At 36.0% G+C, this 16,638-nt stretch overlaps 2 protein-coding genes across 4 annotated transcripts; both read left to right on the top strand.

Annotated features, from left to right (window-relative positions):
* The first annotated feature begins 591 nt into the window (after positions 1-591).
* On the top strand, positions 592-1,580 carry LOC122290088. The gene is made up of 2 exons (XM_043097624.1): positions 592-1,006; positions 1,218-1,580. Exons 1-2 carry the CDS (start codon positions 713-715, stop codon positions 1,233-1,235), a joined length of 312 nt encoding a protein of 103 aa, XP_042953558.1. The 5' UTR covers positions 592-712; the 3' UTR covers positions 1,236-1,580.
* Positions 1,581-9,089: 7,509 nt separating this feature from the next.
* Positions 9,090-13,368, top strand: LOC122290446 (syntaxin-61-like). Of its 3 annotated transcripts, none has more exons than XM_043098128.1 (8): positions 9,090-9,152; positions 9,825-9,904; positions 10,248-10,361; positions 10,680-10,793; positions 11,512-11,705; positions 12,451-12,541; positions 12,772-12,837; positions 13,032-13,368. In XM_043098128.1, the coding sequence occupies exons 2-8, from the start codon at positions 9,851-9,853 to the stop codon at positions 13,140-13,142; spliced, it is 744 nt and encodes a 247-aa protein (XP_042954062.1). In that variant the 5' UTR covers positions 9,090-9,152; positions 9,825-9,850; the 3' UTR covers positions 13,143-13,368. The 3 variants fall into 3 exon arrangements, with proteins under 3 accessions (XP_042954062.1, XP_042954064.1, XP_042954061.1); XM_043098130.1 differs by having other exon boundaries at positions 9,141-9,193; XM_043098127.1 differs by lacking the exon at positions 9,090-9,152 and adding an exon at positions 9,157-9,291.
* Positions 13,369-16,638: the final 3,270 nt, after the last annotated feature.

Genomic DNA, 16,638 nt, shown 5'->3' with positions numbered 1-16,638 from the left:
ATATGGAGATTTGAAAAAATTATAATGATGAGATAAGAATTTTATATTGAAAAAATATAGTTGCAAGCATAGTTATGCACTAATCTGTGCACTAATGTGATGTGATTGGTCAAAAAGTAGATTTTATTAAAAATAGTATTAATTTAAATTTTAAGTATGAATAAATCAGTATTAGTATACAGATTAGTGCACAACTGTATTTATATGTAACAAAACTTTTTTATATTTGAGATGAATAATTCCAATGACCAAACAGTACACTTTCCTCAAATCAAAAGTAGAATTCCTATGCTTTTTTTTTTTTTTTTTTTTTTCTAAGCAAACGAGTAGACTTCATTAAAAAATTAGCAAAGATAATACATGAGGAGGGGGTGAGATTTCCCAACAAACGCTCCAGAACAATAACAACAATACAAAAAAGTGGATAAAAAAATAAACAAAGCGAATTTTAACGACTAATTTCTTGAAGTTCACCCATGTCCTATGCTATTTATATATAGCTGTAACAGTTTCTGCTTCTTGGAAAAGGAGGAAAAAAATTGTATGTGCTGTGGTCCCAAAATTAATGTATATATGTAATATGTACGACGGTACCCTCGTCCTTACCACATTTCCACGTTCCCCATCCTATCTTTAACTTTCTCAGAAACTTCTGAACTTTTGTGTCCTCTCTCTCTCTCTCTCTCTCCATTGGGTTTCTTGAGGCATTTCAATGTCCATTTCTGAAGGCTCTTCTCCAGCTTCAATATCCCAGAGGGAAAACTCCCCCACAGCCAGTCCGAGTATTCAAATGGTTTCGAAGTCAGTATCTGAGAGGCTGCTAGGGAAGTTCTTTGATGCATCCCAATATGACTTTGATTATGAGCAGAGTGGTTTGTGGTCTCCTCCAATACAGCGTAGGGTGTTTTTGGACACACCAGGGAGCATATGTTCCGAAGATGTGATATTCTCAAAACTAAAGAATGCAAAGAAGGCATGGAGGAGACGCATATTTTGTTTCAATTTTGTAAGTAATTGCGCGCATTTAATTTCTCTTTCATTTTCCTTCGTTAATTTCCATCTCTACATGTTGTATATTTGGTTAATTGTTCTTCCCCTCGGCCTCTCTCTCTCGCTTTCTGTTTTTCCTTTCAATTACGGCTATTGTTTCGCATATTTTAAACTCAATAACAAGCTTGATGATGTTAGGTTATATGATGCTTTTCTTTCTTTTGCAGGGCTTTTGGTGCTCTTGAAGATTATCTTGGTGCCACACCCTCACAATGATTACTTCGACAAAGCCATGTTTTGTCTCTATGTGTAGCGTAAAGGGCAAGAGAGACGCATCCAGCATCTACAAGTCGATCTTGTTGCCCCCAAGAAATAAAAAGGGGAAAAAATTAGAAATTACCTAGTCAAAATTCTAAAAGTTTCAAATCAAAATATATAGATCACCTCTGTATGTGTGTGATATCTGCAGCTGCGTACGTAGGTACATGCATGCATGTATTAGTTTTTTTTTTTGGGTGGCTTTTATGTACTCAAAGATGTGTTGTGCTCTCATTACGATATATTAATCTACTTACTTGAATCTTGTGTTATGATCTTAGTTTTGAGATTTTAAAATATCCGGTAGAACTCGGTGTTACAGACATCATGCTCTGCATGCTAGCGGTGCAAATCGAATTTCAGTCTGGCTTTGCTGCTAAGAATCTGCTTTTTTAGGTCACTGCAGCCTCTGCAAGCTGCAACGGTTCTATCTTCTTCATCTTTTGTCTGACCTGTAATTGAATTAGATTCTTTACCCAACTTTTTGGTAATTCAAAGTTTGGTTTTATACTCACTTTAGTAGTTGCTTGTACAATCGGTTCGGGCTCTTTTTCTTCTTCTATCTTCTTCTGTTGCATAAAATATTCTGGATTTGCAATTTATAGTCATCGGTCAAATGGAGAAAGATCGCCATTTATTAATGGATATATATCAACACTGTCGATGCATTTTGTTCAATGTTTTTTCTTCCTTTTTCAAGTGTTTCGACTTTCGTCATGTGTGCATACCTATTTCGAGATTCTAAAATATAAAGTCATTCAGTAGATTTGAATGGTAAAACGACCCATCAACAGACATGTTCGGTATGCATGCAAGTAAAGGGAAAAAGAAAAGGTTTCAGAATCCAGATCATCAACTGGGTTTCTGCAAAGTCCCGAGGTAGTAGTCGATCGATTGCTTGCTTTTATTTTGAGTGCCAATGTTAATTGCAAAAGGGTTCATTTAAGATCCAAAAGCAAAACCCGTCTTTTATAACGTGAGTTAGATTCCATTCTCTTCTTTTAAGAAAACTGATCGAGAATTAAGTGATCTGTGCTGAGCGATGCAACGCACTGAGTATGCATATGGCTCTCTTTTCTCTTTGGTATAATATTTTTTCTTCATGTTGGGTGGCCTCAAAAACTAACTTAAAGGGAGATTTTTTCACGGACTTATAAATTGACTACCAGTCCTTTTTACGATCGATACGGCCTTTAGGACAACTCCAACAATTTTTCCCTCACACATTAAGCCTTGAGTTGGAGCATCGATAACTTATTTTTCTTGCATACTATTAAACCTAAGACTATTAGTGAACTTGGATTCTAATACCAATGTTGGATAGTTTTGGGTCTCTCTCAATCTAAAAAATTAGTTCAAAATGTAAGGTTTTTCCTCGTACTTATAAACTAACCACCAGCCCCTTCCACAACTGATGTGGGACAACTTCAACACTTCTATGGTTCTCTAGTACTCCCCACCCCATTCTTCAAATATCGTCGAGTACTTTGACATCTATTCATATGTTTTCAATGATTTGAGATATTAGAGTACTGTATAAATCTCGTATAATCTTATGATCCATTTGGATGCAACAAATATTTCATTTCATTTTATTATTGTAATTTTCTTAAATTTTTAAACAAAATATAATAAATAATTTAAAATTTTCAAATATCAATATTTTATTCAACATTCAATTTTTCTCGCAACTCATCTCATTTCAACTCATTATTCAAATAATACAATATTAGATTTATCTACTATTTTTAAAGTAAGTGTGCAACACTTGCATACCCTAAAATTATATCTAATATAGTAGAATTTAAAATCTGAATTATTGAAAATATTTGGATATATAAAAACACCGTAAAAAATCTCAATCGGATATACCAATGTCCCTATGTTTAATTAGTCGTGTTGCATGCATGCACGTACCGTTATTAATGCATTTGAACTCTTAATTACAAGTAATGTGATTCTTTGATATAAAGAAACCTCACTACTAAAGTCTTTTTTTGCAGCCAAAAAGTATGGGGGGGATAGTGGTTCTGGTCAGAGGTCTCCTCCATGCTCAGGTGGTGGTGACGGCAGTGCAGCCAAAGTGAGGGGTGGTTATCCAGGAGCTGGTTTTGAGGCACCAAACTCGGGGTGTTCAAAAAATATGGTTAGTGACTCAAATTCTGTTAATTTTGGTTTGGGAGAGGATAATGTGGACCCTTTCAAAATTCAAAATCAGGATAAGGTTGTTAGCCTTGATCACTTTATCCATTCAAATGGTTTGATGGATTTGAATTCAAACCCTGCCATGATGAGGTTGGGCGAGAGGATGGGGCATTTAAATAATCCGATAGGATCTGTTGAGGGATTGACTAATAATGTGGAGGTGGTTAAGGAGAGAGAAGGCATATCTAAAGGCAAACACACTACTAATGGGGACAGCACTGTCAAACTTGGTGGTCACCCTGTCTGTGCTAAGACACATGATGATATGATTGGTCATGGCAATCCTATTACTCAGTATGTTAGCACTGGTACTAAAAAAGTCACATGGAAGAGGCGAGCTAGAGGTGAGATAGGAGGTTGCAGGGTCGAGGGTGCTACCAATGAAGACTCTAAGAAGAGAGGGGCAATCCAATTAGGCAATGGAGAGGCTAGAGAGTCAGAAAAGATGCAAGACTAGTAGTCACCCTGCTCACTGCAGTGATCAGGAAAAGTTGGTGGAGCTGCACAGCAGCTCCACCAACAGCCATGAATTGGTTATGTTGGAACTGTCGAGGGCTTGGGAACCCTCGGACAGTTCTTGAGCTTCATATATGGGTGAAGGTAAAGGTCCCACATTTTGTTTTCTTAATGGAAACAAAATGCAGTAGAGAGAAGGTGGAGATGGTTAGAAATTTGTTGGGTTTTGACTGCAGTTTCACTGTGGATTGCAGAGGATTAAGTGGTGGCTTAGCCTTTCTCTGGCATGGCTCGAGTAATTTGGAACTAGAATCTTATTCTAGATCCCATATTTCTATGATTCATAAGGGCTCGGATGATAGAGAAATGCTTCTTACAGGATTCTATGGATCCCCTCAAGTTGATCAAAGAGAGAATAGTTGGAACTTGTTGAGGGCTTTGAAGCCAAATAATGGTAGAGCCTGGGTCTGTGCAGGTGATTTCAATGAGATTTTGAATCAACATGAGAAGGCTGGGGCTGCTATGCGACCTTATGGTCAAATGCAGAAGTTTAGAGCAGCAGTGGATGATTGTGGTCTTAGTGATCTGGGCTTCCGTGGCAACAAGTTTACTTGGAGTAATAACAGGGAAACCAACCAGTTTACCAAAGAAAGATTGGATAGGGGCTTGGGCAATTCACAGTTATCTCTCATGTTCAGTTACATAGATATTTACACTCTTCCTGCTCAATCTTCAGATCACTCCCCCCTTTTTGTTTCCATGTCCAATGATCTCATCAATTGTTTTCAGAAAAGGCACTTGTTTAGATATGAATGCTCTTGGGACAAGAAGGAGGAATGCAGAAAGATTGTGGAAGAAGAATGGAGATCAAAAACAGCAAGGGGAAGCATACTCCACTCAGTCTTGGGAGGCTTGACACTATGCAGAAAGGCTCTCACTAAATGGAAAAAGATCTGTTATAAAAACAGTAAGGAGTTGGTGTTAGAACATTTGCAGGTTATCTCGAGGCTTCAAGAAGAGAATATGGGGCAGTCTGGGGCTGTTATCAAGGAGAAGCAGAAGGCTGTAGATCAATTACTAGCAGAAGATGATCTAAGATGGAAACAAAGAGCCAAACAAAGATGGCTACAAGATGGGGATAGGAATACAAGGTATTTTCACATGTGTGCCAATCAAAGAAGAAAAACTAATAGGATTAGTAAGGTTGAAGGGGAAGATGGCAATCTTCATACTAATCCTACTCAGGTGTCAGGACTATTTCAAGCATATTATGAGAAGTTATTTGCATCTTCTCAGCCTGCAGGAATTGGTGATTGTTTACAAGCCTTGACTCCTAAGGTTACAGAAGAAATGAACACCTTTTTGTGCAAAGACTTTGTGGCAGAAGAAGTGAGAGTGGTAGTTTTTCAGATGAACCCACTGAGCTCACCTGGACCAGATGGGTTCAATGCAGGGTTCTACCAAGCACATTGGCAGGTGGTGGGGGAGGATGTGAGTAAAGCAGTGCTCGACTTCTTGAACCATGGTAGAGGAGATCTACACACTATCAATGACACCTTTATTGTTTTAATTCCCAAAAAGAAAGATCATTCCAAGGTAACTGACTATAGACCTATTTCTCTATGCAATGTAATCTATAAAATTATCTCTAAAGTGATTGCAAATAGGTTGAAGAAAGTTTTACCTTATCTTGTATCTCCAAACCAGAGTGCTTTTATACCCGGTAGGCTTATTATGGATAATGTGATGGTTGCCTATGAAGCTATGCATTCTATGAACAATAGATTGAAGGGCAAATATGGTTTTATGGCTTTGAAGTTAGATATGAGCAAGGCCTATGATAGGGTTGAGTGGGAGTTTCTGCTTGCTGCATTGTCTAAGATGGGCTTTCATGAGAAATGGTGTGCCCTGATCAGGAAGTGCTTGGAGTCAGTTTCCTTCTCTTTGCTTATGAATGGCTCTCCTCAGCAGAAATTTTCAGCATATAGAGGTTTGAGACAAGGTGATCCCTTGTCACCTTATCTCTTTATTCTATGTTCTGAGGTTCTAAGTTGCATGCTGTCACAAGCTGAAGCTTCTGGAGCTATAACAGGAGTACCTATTGCTAGAGGCCAGATTTGCATTAATCACTTGTTTTTTGCTGATGACTCATTGTTGTTTTGTAAAGCTTCATCCTTAGAGTGGAGCAACCTGCTCTATCTATTGGAATGTTATGAGAAGGCTTCTGGTCAAAGGTTGAATAAGGAGAAGACCTCTATTTATTTCAGCAAAAACACTCCTTCTGAGATAAAGACAATGATTCTGAGCATAGCAGGTGTTCGATCATCATGTTCCTATGAGAGGTACTTGGGGCTACCAGCTTTTGTTGGAAGATCTCGATCCAAGGCCTTCTCATCTATCTTGGATAGAGTCAATAGTAAGATATGCAATTGGAAGAATAAATTCTTGTCTAAAGCTGGAAAAGAAGTGCTACTGAAAGCAGTCATCCAGGCCTTACCTACTTATTGTATGGGGGTTTTTAAACTTCCTAAAGGTTTGCTTGGTAAGATTAACAACATGATGAGACAATTCTGGTGGGGCCAACAGGAAGGTGAAAGGAAGATTAATTGGATTTCTTGGAGGCAAATAAGCAAGTCTAAATCAGAGGGGGGGCTTGGTTATAGGGATTTTGAAAGTTTTAATATAGCCTTGTTAGCTAAACAATGCTGGAGATTGCTCCAATCTCCAGATTCTTTAGTTGGTCAGGTTTATAAACATAAATATTTCCCTAACTGTTCCTTGTTTGATGCCAAAGTAGGTTCTTCTCCCTCTTTCATATGGAGGAGCCTGTGTGAAGCAAGAAAGCTGGTGTATGAAGGGTCTTTATGGAGGATAGGGGATGGTGCTCAGGTGTGCATTTGGAAGGACCGGTGGATTCCTCAACCTGACTCTTTTAAGATTCAAAGTAGGCCTACTTATGTAGACCTGAATGAGAAAGTGGCAAGTCTTATTGACCCAGTGACAAAGGACTGGAATTACTCCCTGATTAGGAGCTGGTTTTCTGCAAGAGAAGTGGACCTCATAACCCAACTACCACTTAGCACTTATGGGTGTCCTGATATGTTAGTATGGAGATGCAACCAGAATGGCCTCTTCACAGTAAGGAGTGTCTATCACCTACAAATGGAGCTACTTGAAAAGGCTAAGGGACAATGTTCAACTGCAGGGTCTGCAAGTCAGTTGTGGCTATCTCTATGGAATCTCAATGTGCCTAGATCAGTCCTATTCTTCATGTGGAGAGCTTGTTTGGAATCTCTTCCAACCAAGTTCAATCTGTATAAACGCAGGGTGGTGGACTCTCCAATGTGTCCTATCTGTCTATCAGAAGAAGAATCAAGTCTACATGCCATCTGGTCTTGTTTGGCTGCACGAGATGTCTGGTGTCAAGGTTTCAAAAAGTTGCAGAAGGCTGTTTTCGATGTCTGTGATTTTAAAGGGCTACTCAAGGCTTGGTTTTCTCATTTTGGACAAGATCAAGTGGAGGTAATAGCAGTTATTGCACACAAGATTTGGCAGAGGAGGAATAGACTTCTGTTTGAAGAGAAGTTTACTCATCCTTCTGAGTTGATGCGCCTCAGTTTGCAGGCAGTGAAGGATTACCAAGAAGCTGCTGGTACAGCAGAGTCCCATCTATCAGTCCCTTCATCCTGCACCAGTAGCTGGACAGCTCCACCTGAAGGGTTCTATAAGGTGAATTGGGACAGTGCTTTATGCAAAAACACCAACATGGTGGGTATTGGCATTATTGTTAGGGACCATGGTAAGAATGTAATTGCTGCCAAAAGGATGAGAAGAATATTCATACAGGATCCACTAATTGCAGAAGCCTATGGGGCATGTCAAGCTGTGAGTTTTGCTCAAGAGATTGGCCTAAGGAAGATTGTTTTGGAGGGGGATTCTTTGGTTGTGATCACTGGCATTAATCAGACTGAAGTCAGTTGTAGCAAAATAAGGCCTATCATCTGGGATATCAGAAATCTGTTGGCTCGGATGGAAGTTTGGGAGGCTATTCATACCAAGAGAGCAGCCAATTCGGTTGCTGACTGTTTAGCTAAGAATGCACTAGGGGCAAATGAGGATATAGTTGATTTAGAATATTGTCCACCATGTATTCATTCTCTTGATTAATTTATTAATGAAATGATTCTTTTTTTCAAAATAAATAAATAAATAAATAAATGTAACACCCGTATGGTATTAGTATCATTCATGTGATAACAAATAACGTTTTCATGAATTATGGGATACGTCAGTACGTAATGTTACGTGAATACATATATCACTTAAAATATTATCGTGTATCATAAAATTTTAAAAGGAGATCAGCAAGTATTTTTAATAAGCCATGTAACGCTTATAAATTAGTATAAATTAAGAACATAGTTACATTACTCTATTCTTAGACAATCAATAAATTAAAAACTAATAAAATTCTGATTGTTTCTTTGAAATTGCATGGAGCATTGACAATGGCTTATGCATCTTCATATTTGCATAATATCCCTCTAAATTGGTCTACATTGGAGTATGCATTTTTTAAATTTTGTATAGTTATGAATAGTATTTCTTCAAGTTTGAAAAAGTACCATTCACTATTAAAATATTATTTTACTATTTTTTCTCTCTCCTACCTATTAAAATCAACTTTGTGAAATTTGTATTAAGATGATTTTGATATATGAAATTTGTATTAAGTTGATGATACAAAGTATTTTTTAGTATATATTAATATTTATTGATGAAATTAGACATTTTGATATATAAAATTGGTAATATTTAGATATATAGAACTGATATTTTTAAACATATTGTGTTAATTGTAAAATATATATAAAAATAATAATTTTAAGAAAAAATAAAAAATAAAAAATAATAATAATTTATTATTATTTGATTAAAAAATATATAATCTAATATGAAATTTTTTTATATATAAAATTAATCTTTAAAATAGATGATTTTAAAAATACATATAAAAAAATCAATGCTAGTACTGTAATACTTCCTGTTATTCTGTTGGGCGAGATTCAGAGAAAATGTTCATAAACTTAATTGGGCCGAGAACGGCCTCGGCCTAAATCCCTTAAGAATCAAAGCAGGAGCCCAAACTTTATCTTCGTTGGAGTTCTTCCTCCACTTTTCGGGTCAGTCCGTACGATCCTCTTCTCTGAGTCTTCGTGTATATGTATTCTCTTTTTTCTTTTTTCTGTTTTTTGGTTAATTTCTACTTCCTATTTTGTGTCTGCATTTTTAGTTTTTAGTGATCTTAGCATAAAATTACAGGTATGTTATTATTCTTGAATCCTTTGATCGCCGATGCTTTATCCTTCTTCTTCTTAGTACTGGTTATCTTTATTCTCTTTTCGATTTCCGTCTTCAATTACTTTTAGAATAATTGTTCTCGAAAACTTCAATCACGGTGTTTTAGTTTCAATCATAAACATCCATGTCTGTGGTTTTCCCCTATTCAAAATCCTATGGCAGCCTGATTTGTCAAAATCATTCGCCTGTATTTGGAAATTTCTGAAGATCTCGTCCTCAAATCCATTACTGAAAGACTATAGCTTTGCTGATTCAGTGATATAAGCCTTACTAAGGATGCAACTTGTTCCTTTTCTCCAATCGGACTCTTTGGAGATTTCAAGATTTTGCTTTTAGAAAAAATTGAACATTTCTCTGATTTCTATAAAAACTTGCGTTATTCCATATCTAGTCTGTTGTTGAGTTATTGGTGTAAAACATTTAGTTCCTCCTTTTCAGTCTGCATGTAGATGATATAATCTTGCTAATGTAAGTTTCTCTGTGGACGTGTATAGGTTAAATTACCGTTATATCTTACAAGATGCCTTCTGCTCAAGATCCATTTTATGTAGTGAAAGAGGAGATTCAAGAATCTGTAAGTTGTTGGTGCATTAGTTATGGTTCGCAGCACTTTAACTAAATAAACTTTTTATTCCATAAAGATCGGACGGAGTTTAAGTAGGGTGCTCAGATTATATTGGTACTCGCTTTAATTTCAGTTGTTGGTTTTAATTTGAATTTTCAAAGCATTCTTATTCGTTGTTATGATCAGTACTGCTATGGATATCTGCTTATCTGAGAAAAGATTGATACTGTTATTCTCAATTTTAGATCTGGGTTTTGTCATGGATTAGGACTTGTTGGTGATTGAATTGGTAGTTTTATAAGAGTATTAGTTATCTAAGTTTATCTTATTATTTGATTACCTTCCTGGCTAGATCGATAAGTTGCAGTCTACTTTTCACCAATGGGAACGCATCCATTCTGATACTGGAGAGCAAGTACATCTCACGAAGGAACTGCTTGCTGCTTGCGACAGCATTGAGTGGCAGGTAATTTTAGAATTACCTTGTTTAACTCGAAATTAATTTTACATCATGTTCTAAATTCTGGGAAATATAAATTGTATGTTTCCATTATGCAACTTGCTCTGCAGCTAAATCATTGAGAGATTACGTAGGGTATAAATTTAATATATGTTTTTGTTATTCTGTTGTGATCCCATCCTGCAATGAAACCTTGCTGTTTCATTTGCGGACAGAGATCCTCTACTGAGTCCACTAGTAGTAGATCTTTTTAGATATTTTTCTGCATTTGTTCATGAAGTTAACCTTGTATGCACCTGCTGAGCCTGCTTTCTTGATAGGAAGGTGGATGAATTGGACAAAGCAATCTCTGTAGCAGCTAGGGATCCATCTTGGTATGGCATTGATGAAGTGGAACTTGAAAAGCGAAGAAGATGGACCAGCACTGTTCGTACTCAGGTATCAATCATATGATCGTCATGAATTGAATTATAATCAAATTGCCTTGGGTCGTTTACCAATGTCAGTAATTGACGATTATACAATTCAAACAATTTTAAATTCACCTAAAAAAATAAGTAAATGAATTAAAAAAAAAAAAAAAGTAAATCCTTTGATTAAAGATAAAGAGTAATTTCCAATTTATAAGGTTCAGTTTTGATCGAAAGGAATTCCGTTTTTTTCATTTAGTCACTAACTATGAATTCTAACCATTAATTGGTTGGTTCGTGCTTCAATTTGGACTGGGACACTGTATTTAGTTACCCTTATTCTTGTAAAAAAAAAAAAAAAAGTAATTAGTATTGCTTTGAAAATAGATTGACTGGTGTGCTCGTGTTAATTTTTTTTTTTTTTTATCAGTAAACAAAGAGTTTTATTAATGATATAGATAGGCATGGCCCAATTATACGGGACAGATACAAAAGTTCTAAGCTTGTCCATTGGCTGCTCATGACTCATTTTAATTTAACCTAACAAAATGAAAATCTCAAACTTTTATTACATCTTTTTATGCTTTTTTGCACAAATAACAAGGAAACCTTTTGTAGGTTGATTTATTATGAGCAGCTGCTTTTTTGTTTTTCCCTATCAGAAGAAATTTTTTTGAAAAACATTGTATTGTGTCACAAGCTTTTCCTTTACTTGTGTGGGGCTAAATGTTTGGACCATTTAATAGGTGAGCACCATGAAGAGAGCACTAGAAGCTGGAAAGGAGTTAAATGGGACTGGCACTACTAGTGTGAGTGGAATGCGCCAAGAACTAATGAGGTTGCCAGATTCGCACCAGGCAGGTAGATCTAACCTCTACAGTGCCCAAGATAATGATGACCTCATAGCATCGGAATCAGACAGACAGATGCTTCTGATAAAGTAGCACTTTTCCTTCCCCGCACTGTTACCTTTAGCTTACATTAATATATGTTTTCCTTTGAACTCTGTGGATTTTGTTTGCTGAACTTCATTCTCTATGTTGGTTGTCTTGTTAGGGCATCAATTAAAAAAGGAATATGTACCTTGCATCGAGTATTACAATTTAACAACTTAGACAAAAAGAAATCTCTGGCTTCCCTCAGGTTTTGGTTATAGTATGAAAAATCTTATACCATGTAACATTTGTATTTGATGACTATACCATGTAACATTTGTATTTGATGACTATTATAACCCTTGCAATTAATATTTCTTATTTAGCTTGCACGTTAGAGCTGTTTTAAGAAGGTTCTGTTGTCAACATTTTTATTTCCACTGTGTGTAATGTCTTTAGTTTCCTAATGCTATGTTTATTATTGCTACCACTTTAGTGATACTTTAAAGTGATGCTTTTAGGACTAGAAAAGACAAGAAGTTAATATTACTTATCCATAAAAGAAAAGACGACAATGGGATATGGGTTCACATTATATACTATATTAGAATTGGTCTCTTTTTTTTTTTTTTCTTGTTGGGGTTTTTTTTTGTTTTTTTTTTTGGGGGGGGGGGGGGGGGGGGGGGGGGGTACTTCCATTTTAATTAGGGGATATCTTGGGGTAGATCTGTGCATTTTTGAGAAACATCCTTTCTAATCTGTATTTTCACTGTTCTTGATTTTAGATGCTTGTCAATTTGGTGATTGTAGGCAGCAGGATGAGGAATTAGATGAACTTAGTGCTAGTGTGCAGAGAATCGGAGGCGTAGGGCTTACTATACATGAGGAGCTCCTTGCACATGTAAGGGCTTTTCTTTTCAGGGTTCTTTGCGATGCCTCTACCACAATTCTATGGGCAGAAAATGACTGGAAGATGATAATGGCAGTGCTTCCTTTAAGAATTTTGATGCATGAGCTACACTTTTATGACTGTATCTGTAACTTGTCATTCAACTGTTTTTGTCGAAGTTGTTGGAAGGTCGGTCTTGCTGATTTATTGGACTAAAATCTTTTAATCTTTGGTTGCCCCAGGATAAAATTATAGATGAACTGGGTATGGAAATGGACAGTACATCAAATCGTCTTGATTTTGTTCAGGTGAACCTCTGTAAGAACTATAGTTGTTTATTTTCACACTGTTAAAAAGGAGCTTCCTACCAGTGATCTGAAATTGTGACTTAAGCTACACTACATCCTGTGAAAATCAGCTTCAGATTAAATTTTATATAATTTTCTAAATCTTGTTGAATGGAATAAGAAATGAGAATGTGTTTTGTCATTTCTTATTGCAGAAAAAGGTGGCTATGATTATGAAAAAGGCTGGTGCAAAGAGCCAGATTCTGATGATATTGTTTTTGGTGGTTTTGTTTATCGTCTTGTTCGTTCTGGTCTTCTTCACTTAGGCTATAGAACAAAACACCTTTGTTATGAATGTTTATACACGGGAGACTTCAAAAGAGCTATAAGAGACTCCTTTGTAGAGAGAGAGAGAGAGAGAGAGAGAGAGAGAGGAGCTTTGGGACTGTCAAGAATAGAGATGGGATTGATATGATTCAATTGCTTATCTGATTTATTGAGTTAAAAAGACGCGGGACCAAATGAAGAATCTACCTTTTTTGTTCTTTGCAATTTCTTGAGTTGAAAAGAATTTGTTGTTGAATCACTTGCACTTGCAAATTTTGTGCAAGACGTTATAGTTTATTATTTTCTTGTTTAGTAGCGACCCATCCATGCTTCTGATTTCTGAATATGCCAAGATTCAAAGACAGATGTGGTAGCTATCATTACACTCAACTGCTTTGTTTTCAGCCCGAGGGTCATGCTTTTCACTGCATTTTGAGGTGTTTAGTTTATTCACAACAAAGAACAGATGTTCCATAAATCTGTCTGTAAACGGTTTTGGTCGAAATGCATGATTTGAATCCTCAGAGGTGGCTTCCAAACGTTGTTATTCCTTGAGCGAGTTATCCCTTCTCTACAACTACGAAGAAACCCAAATATTTGTTAGGACCCTTGGTGGGGTGTGTTATGGATTACTTAATTATGCGATCGCATGGAATCTAAATTTCGTACACTTTATCTTTCCGATTTGTCCAGTCCCTAGTTCTAATAGGTAGATAATTACCGTTGATAAATCTCTTATCCATCTTCTTCTAGCGTGGTAATAAACAGTTAAATAAAATTATTAAAACGATTAACATACCAAATTCTAAATGTTGTTATTCATTCTGAATGTTTTTCATCCAGTCACTTTTAAATATATATATATTTCATCCATTCTTATATATTGATGTTGTTAATGTCGAAAAAATTGCACAAGAGATCGGAAATGGAGAAAAAGTCATTTCCTGCCCTTTGTGACGGCTCAAGCCTCGATTAATGTGGTTTGAAACCTCCGATAATGGTCTGGTGTGGCTGTATGACATTCATACGTACATCTATTGAAGTGAATGAAAAATAAATATAAAAAAAATAAAGAGTGAGATATAGATTTATATAATTCAGCATAATGTTTAAGTTCACGGGCTTTTAGAGATGAGAAATTTATTATAATATAATTATTTACAATTTCTTATAATTTCTTATTTTTTAATATATTATAGAAGTTAGAGATCTATTTGTTGAAGGAGATATTTTTGCTGAAACTCTCGTAATGAGGTTGAAGAAGAAGAAGTCAAAGTCGAATCCCTTTACCGTATAGTTTGATCCCTTTTTAGTTCTCTCCTAGGGAGTCATGAGGGATGGAAACATTTTCTCTTGCGTGTCTGATTAGTTCTCTTTTCTTCACTTGTCTCTTTTCCTTTACGTCTTTTTCTCACTTTCCTACTAACACTTTCTTTTTCTTTATCCTCTCTTCGTTCCTTATTCCTCTCTCTTTTTTCTTTTAGTGGAAGACCTTTGATGAGCTGGACTTCATTATTTGGACTCTAATATTTTACCCGTCATCATAAGTAATATTATGTTTAGAGTAACTATCAATTTAAATAATAGTTATATTAAACAATTTAAAATATATTACGTTAACACGTAAAATTAAAAATAACAAAACTTAAAATGAATCGAGAAGCATTACTCTAATTAAAAATTATATATACAGATATCCTTTACCTCAGTGCGTCACTATCATTCACCTAATCTCACCACATCTTGATCTCTCATGCCACGTACTCTTTTGGTTACCTTCCACGGCATTACGTGCCAACAAAAAATCTACAGGGTATCATCATTGCCTCTAACAATAAATTGACGGTCCATATTTGCTACTCATTCGCTTCTTTATTTCTTTCCTTTTTAAAAAAAAAAAAAAATTATTTTTAAATTCATCTTTATGCTCTCGTTATTTAATTGACTGAATTTTCACCTGCCTTTTTATGCTAAAGCACTTATATTTTTCCCTGATATTTGAATTCCGACCAGGCCTCTCTAACTCGATTCATTTTCTCCATACAAATTATTAGTTAATTAAATTTCAAACCAAAACATATAAATAAGGAAAAAGAAAAAGGTTTTCTCCATGTATATATAATTATATATAAGAAAACTAAACGCCAGTGGGTCTCAAATATCGATCCCATGCATATAGGTCAAAGGCGCAGGTGGTAATTAGGTTCCGGTGGCTTTCAATATCGATCCCATGCATGCATGGGGGTGTTTCATGTAGCACGAAAGCATCAATAATGGTGTCCCGGTTGATCATTGTCATAATCAAGGCTTTCCTTTGCACTGATCATGATCGATAACCATTGAATCAGGAAGAGCCTTACTCCAATAAGTGAAAACAACATGTGTTACTCACGAGTGCAAGTGTAAAGATAGCAAAAGTCGAAAATCATGGTCTTCTACCTAAATAATGCTCTAGGAATGTAGGTGCAAAAAGAAAGAACTACTTGTTGATTAAGCTTTCTCCCAGGACCCATATAACATGTTTCTGAGTGCAAAGTGCCGGCGGCTTTAGTTCATACGCACCTAACTCAACTTAATTCCACTATTAGTCATTTGGAAATTAGTACACACTTCCTGCAAAACTCTTACCAAAAGATTCCTTCATGTTATCAGTCTCAAATCAACATGCATGTTTATAAATAGATCAAGATATCCCTCCAATTTGCCATACAACACGGGCCTCCTTAAGTCCCTACCTTATTTTTTCTACCTCTGCATATATAGTTTCATCAACCCTTAGTTCTACCTGCTCTCAACATTCGATATGGTTCGTTTCATGAGCTCAATATTCTTCATCATCCTCTTCGCTTTTGTTATCCATTTGCCATCAATGGATGCTCGGAGCATTCTGCGTATGTCGATGCGAGACGTGCCTTCTTTGGAGGATGGTATCGACGTTTCAGGAGCTGTAATTCCCAAGGGCCCTAACCCAGTACCATCTTCATCAGGAGCAAAGGCCACGGTGGAATATCGCATGTTGGCGACCTCAGCACCGAGTCCTGGAGTTGGCCATCACTATTAGATAGTACCTGTACGTACGTATGTACGTTGTGTCCGTTGGTCTCCGTACGTTTATATTTGGAGAAATCCGATTATGCATGGCAAGAAGAAGATATTGACCGATCAATATTTCTAGCTGGTATTGTCGGCCGGTTGGAAAGTCCAAACTACATAATGAGTAATGCCGTAGAATGAATTTTATCGTACTCTTTGATTATTTGATTGATGTAATTAGTTGTATTAATTTTTTTAATACATAACTAATCACATTAATAAAATACGTTAAAGAGTATGTAAAAATAATTATATATTAAATTTTTGTTATAATCATATATTTTAGTTGTTAGTATTCTATATAATTTATGGAGTCTATATACTAACGTGGGCTTAGAGTCTTGATTAATTTCTCTCATGTTTGGAGTATTTGTCTTATTCAGTTTTCTACTTTCACATACG

This window comes from Carya illinoinensis, chromosome 12 (genome assembly GCF_018687715.1).
Source record: "Carya illinoinensis cultivar Pawnee chromosome 12, C.illinoinensisPawnee_v1, whole genome shotgun sequence".
Classification (NCBI taxonomy): domain Eukaryota; kingdom Viridiplantae; phylum Streptophyta; class Magnoliopsida; order Fagales; family Juglandaceae; genus Carya; species Carya illinoinensis.
This window is presented reverse-complemented; position numbering and strand designations above follow the sequence as displayed.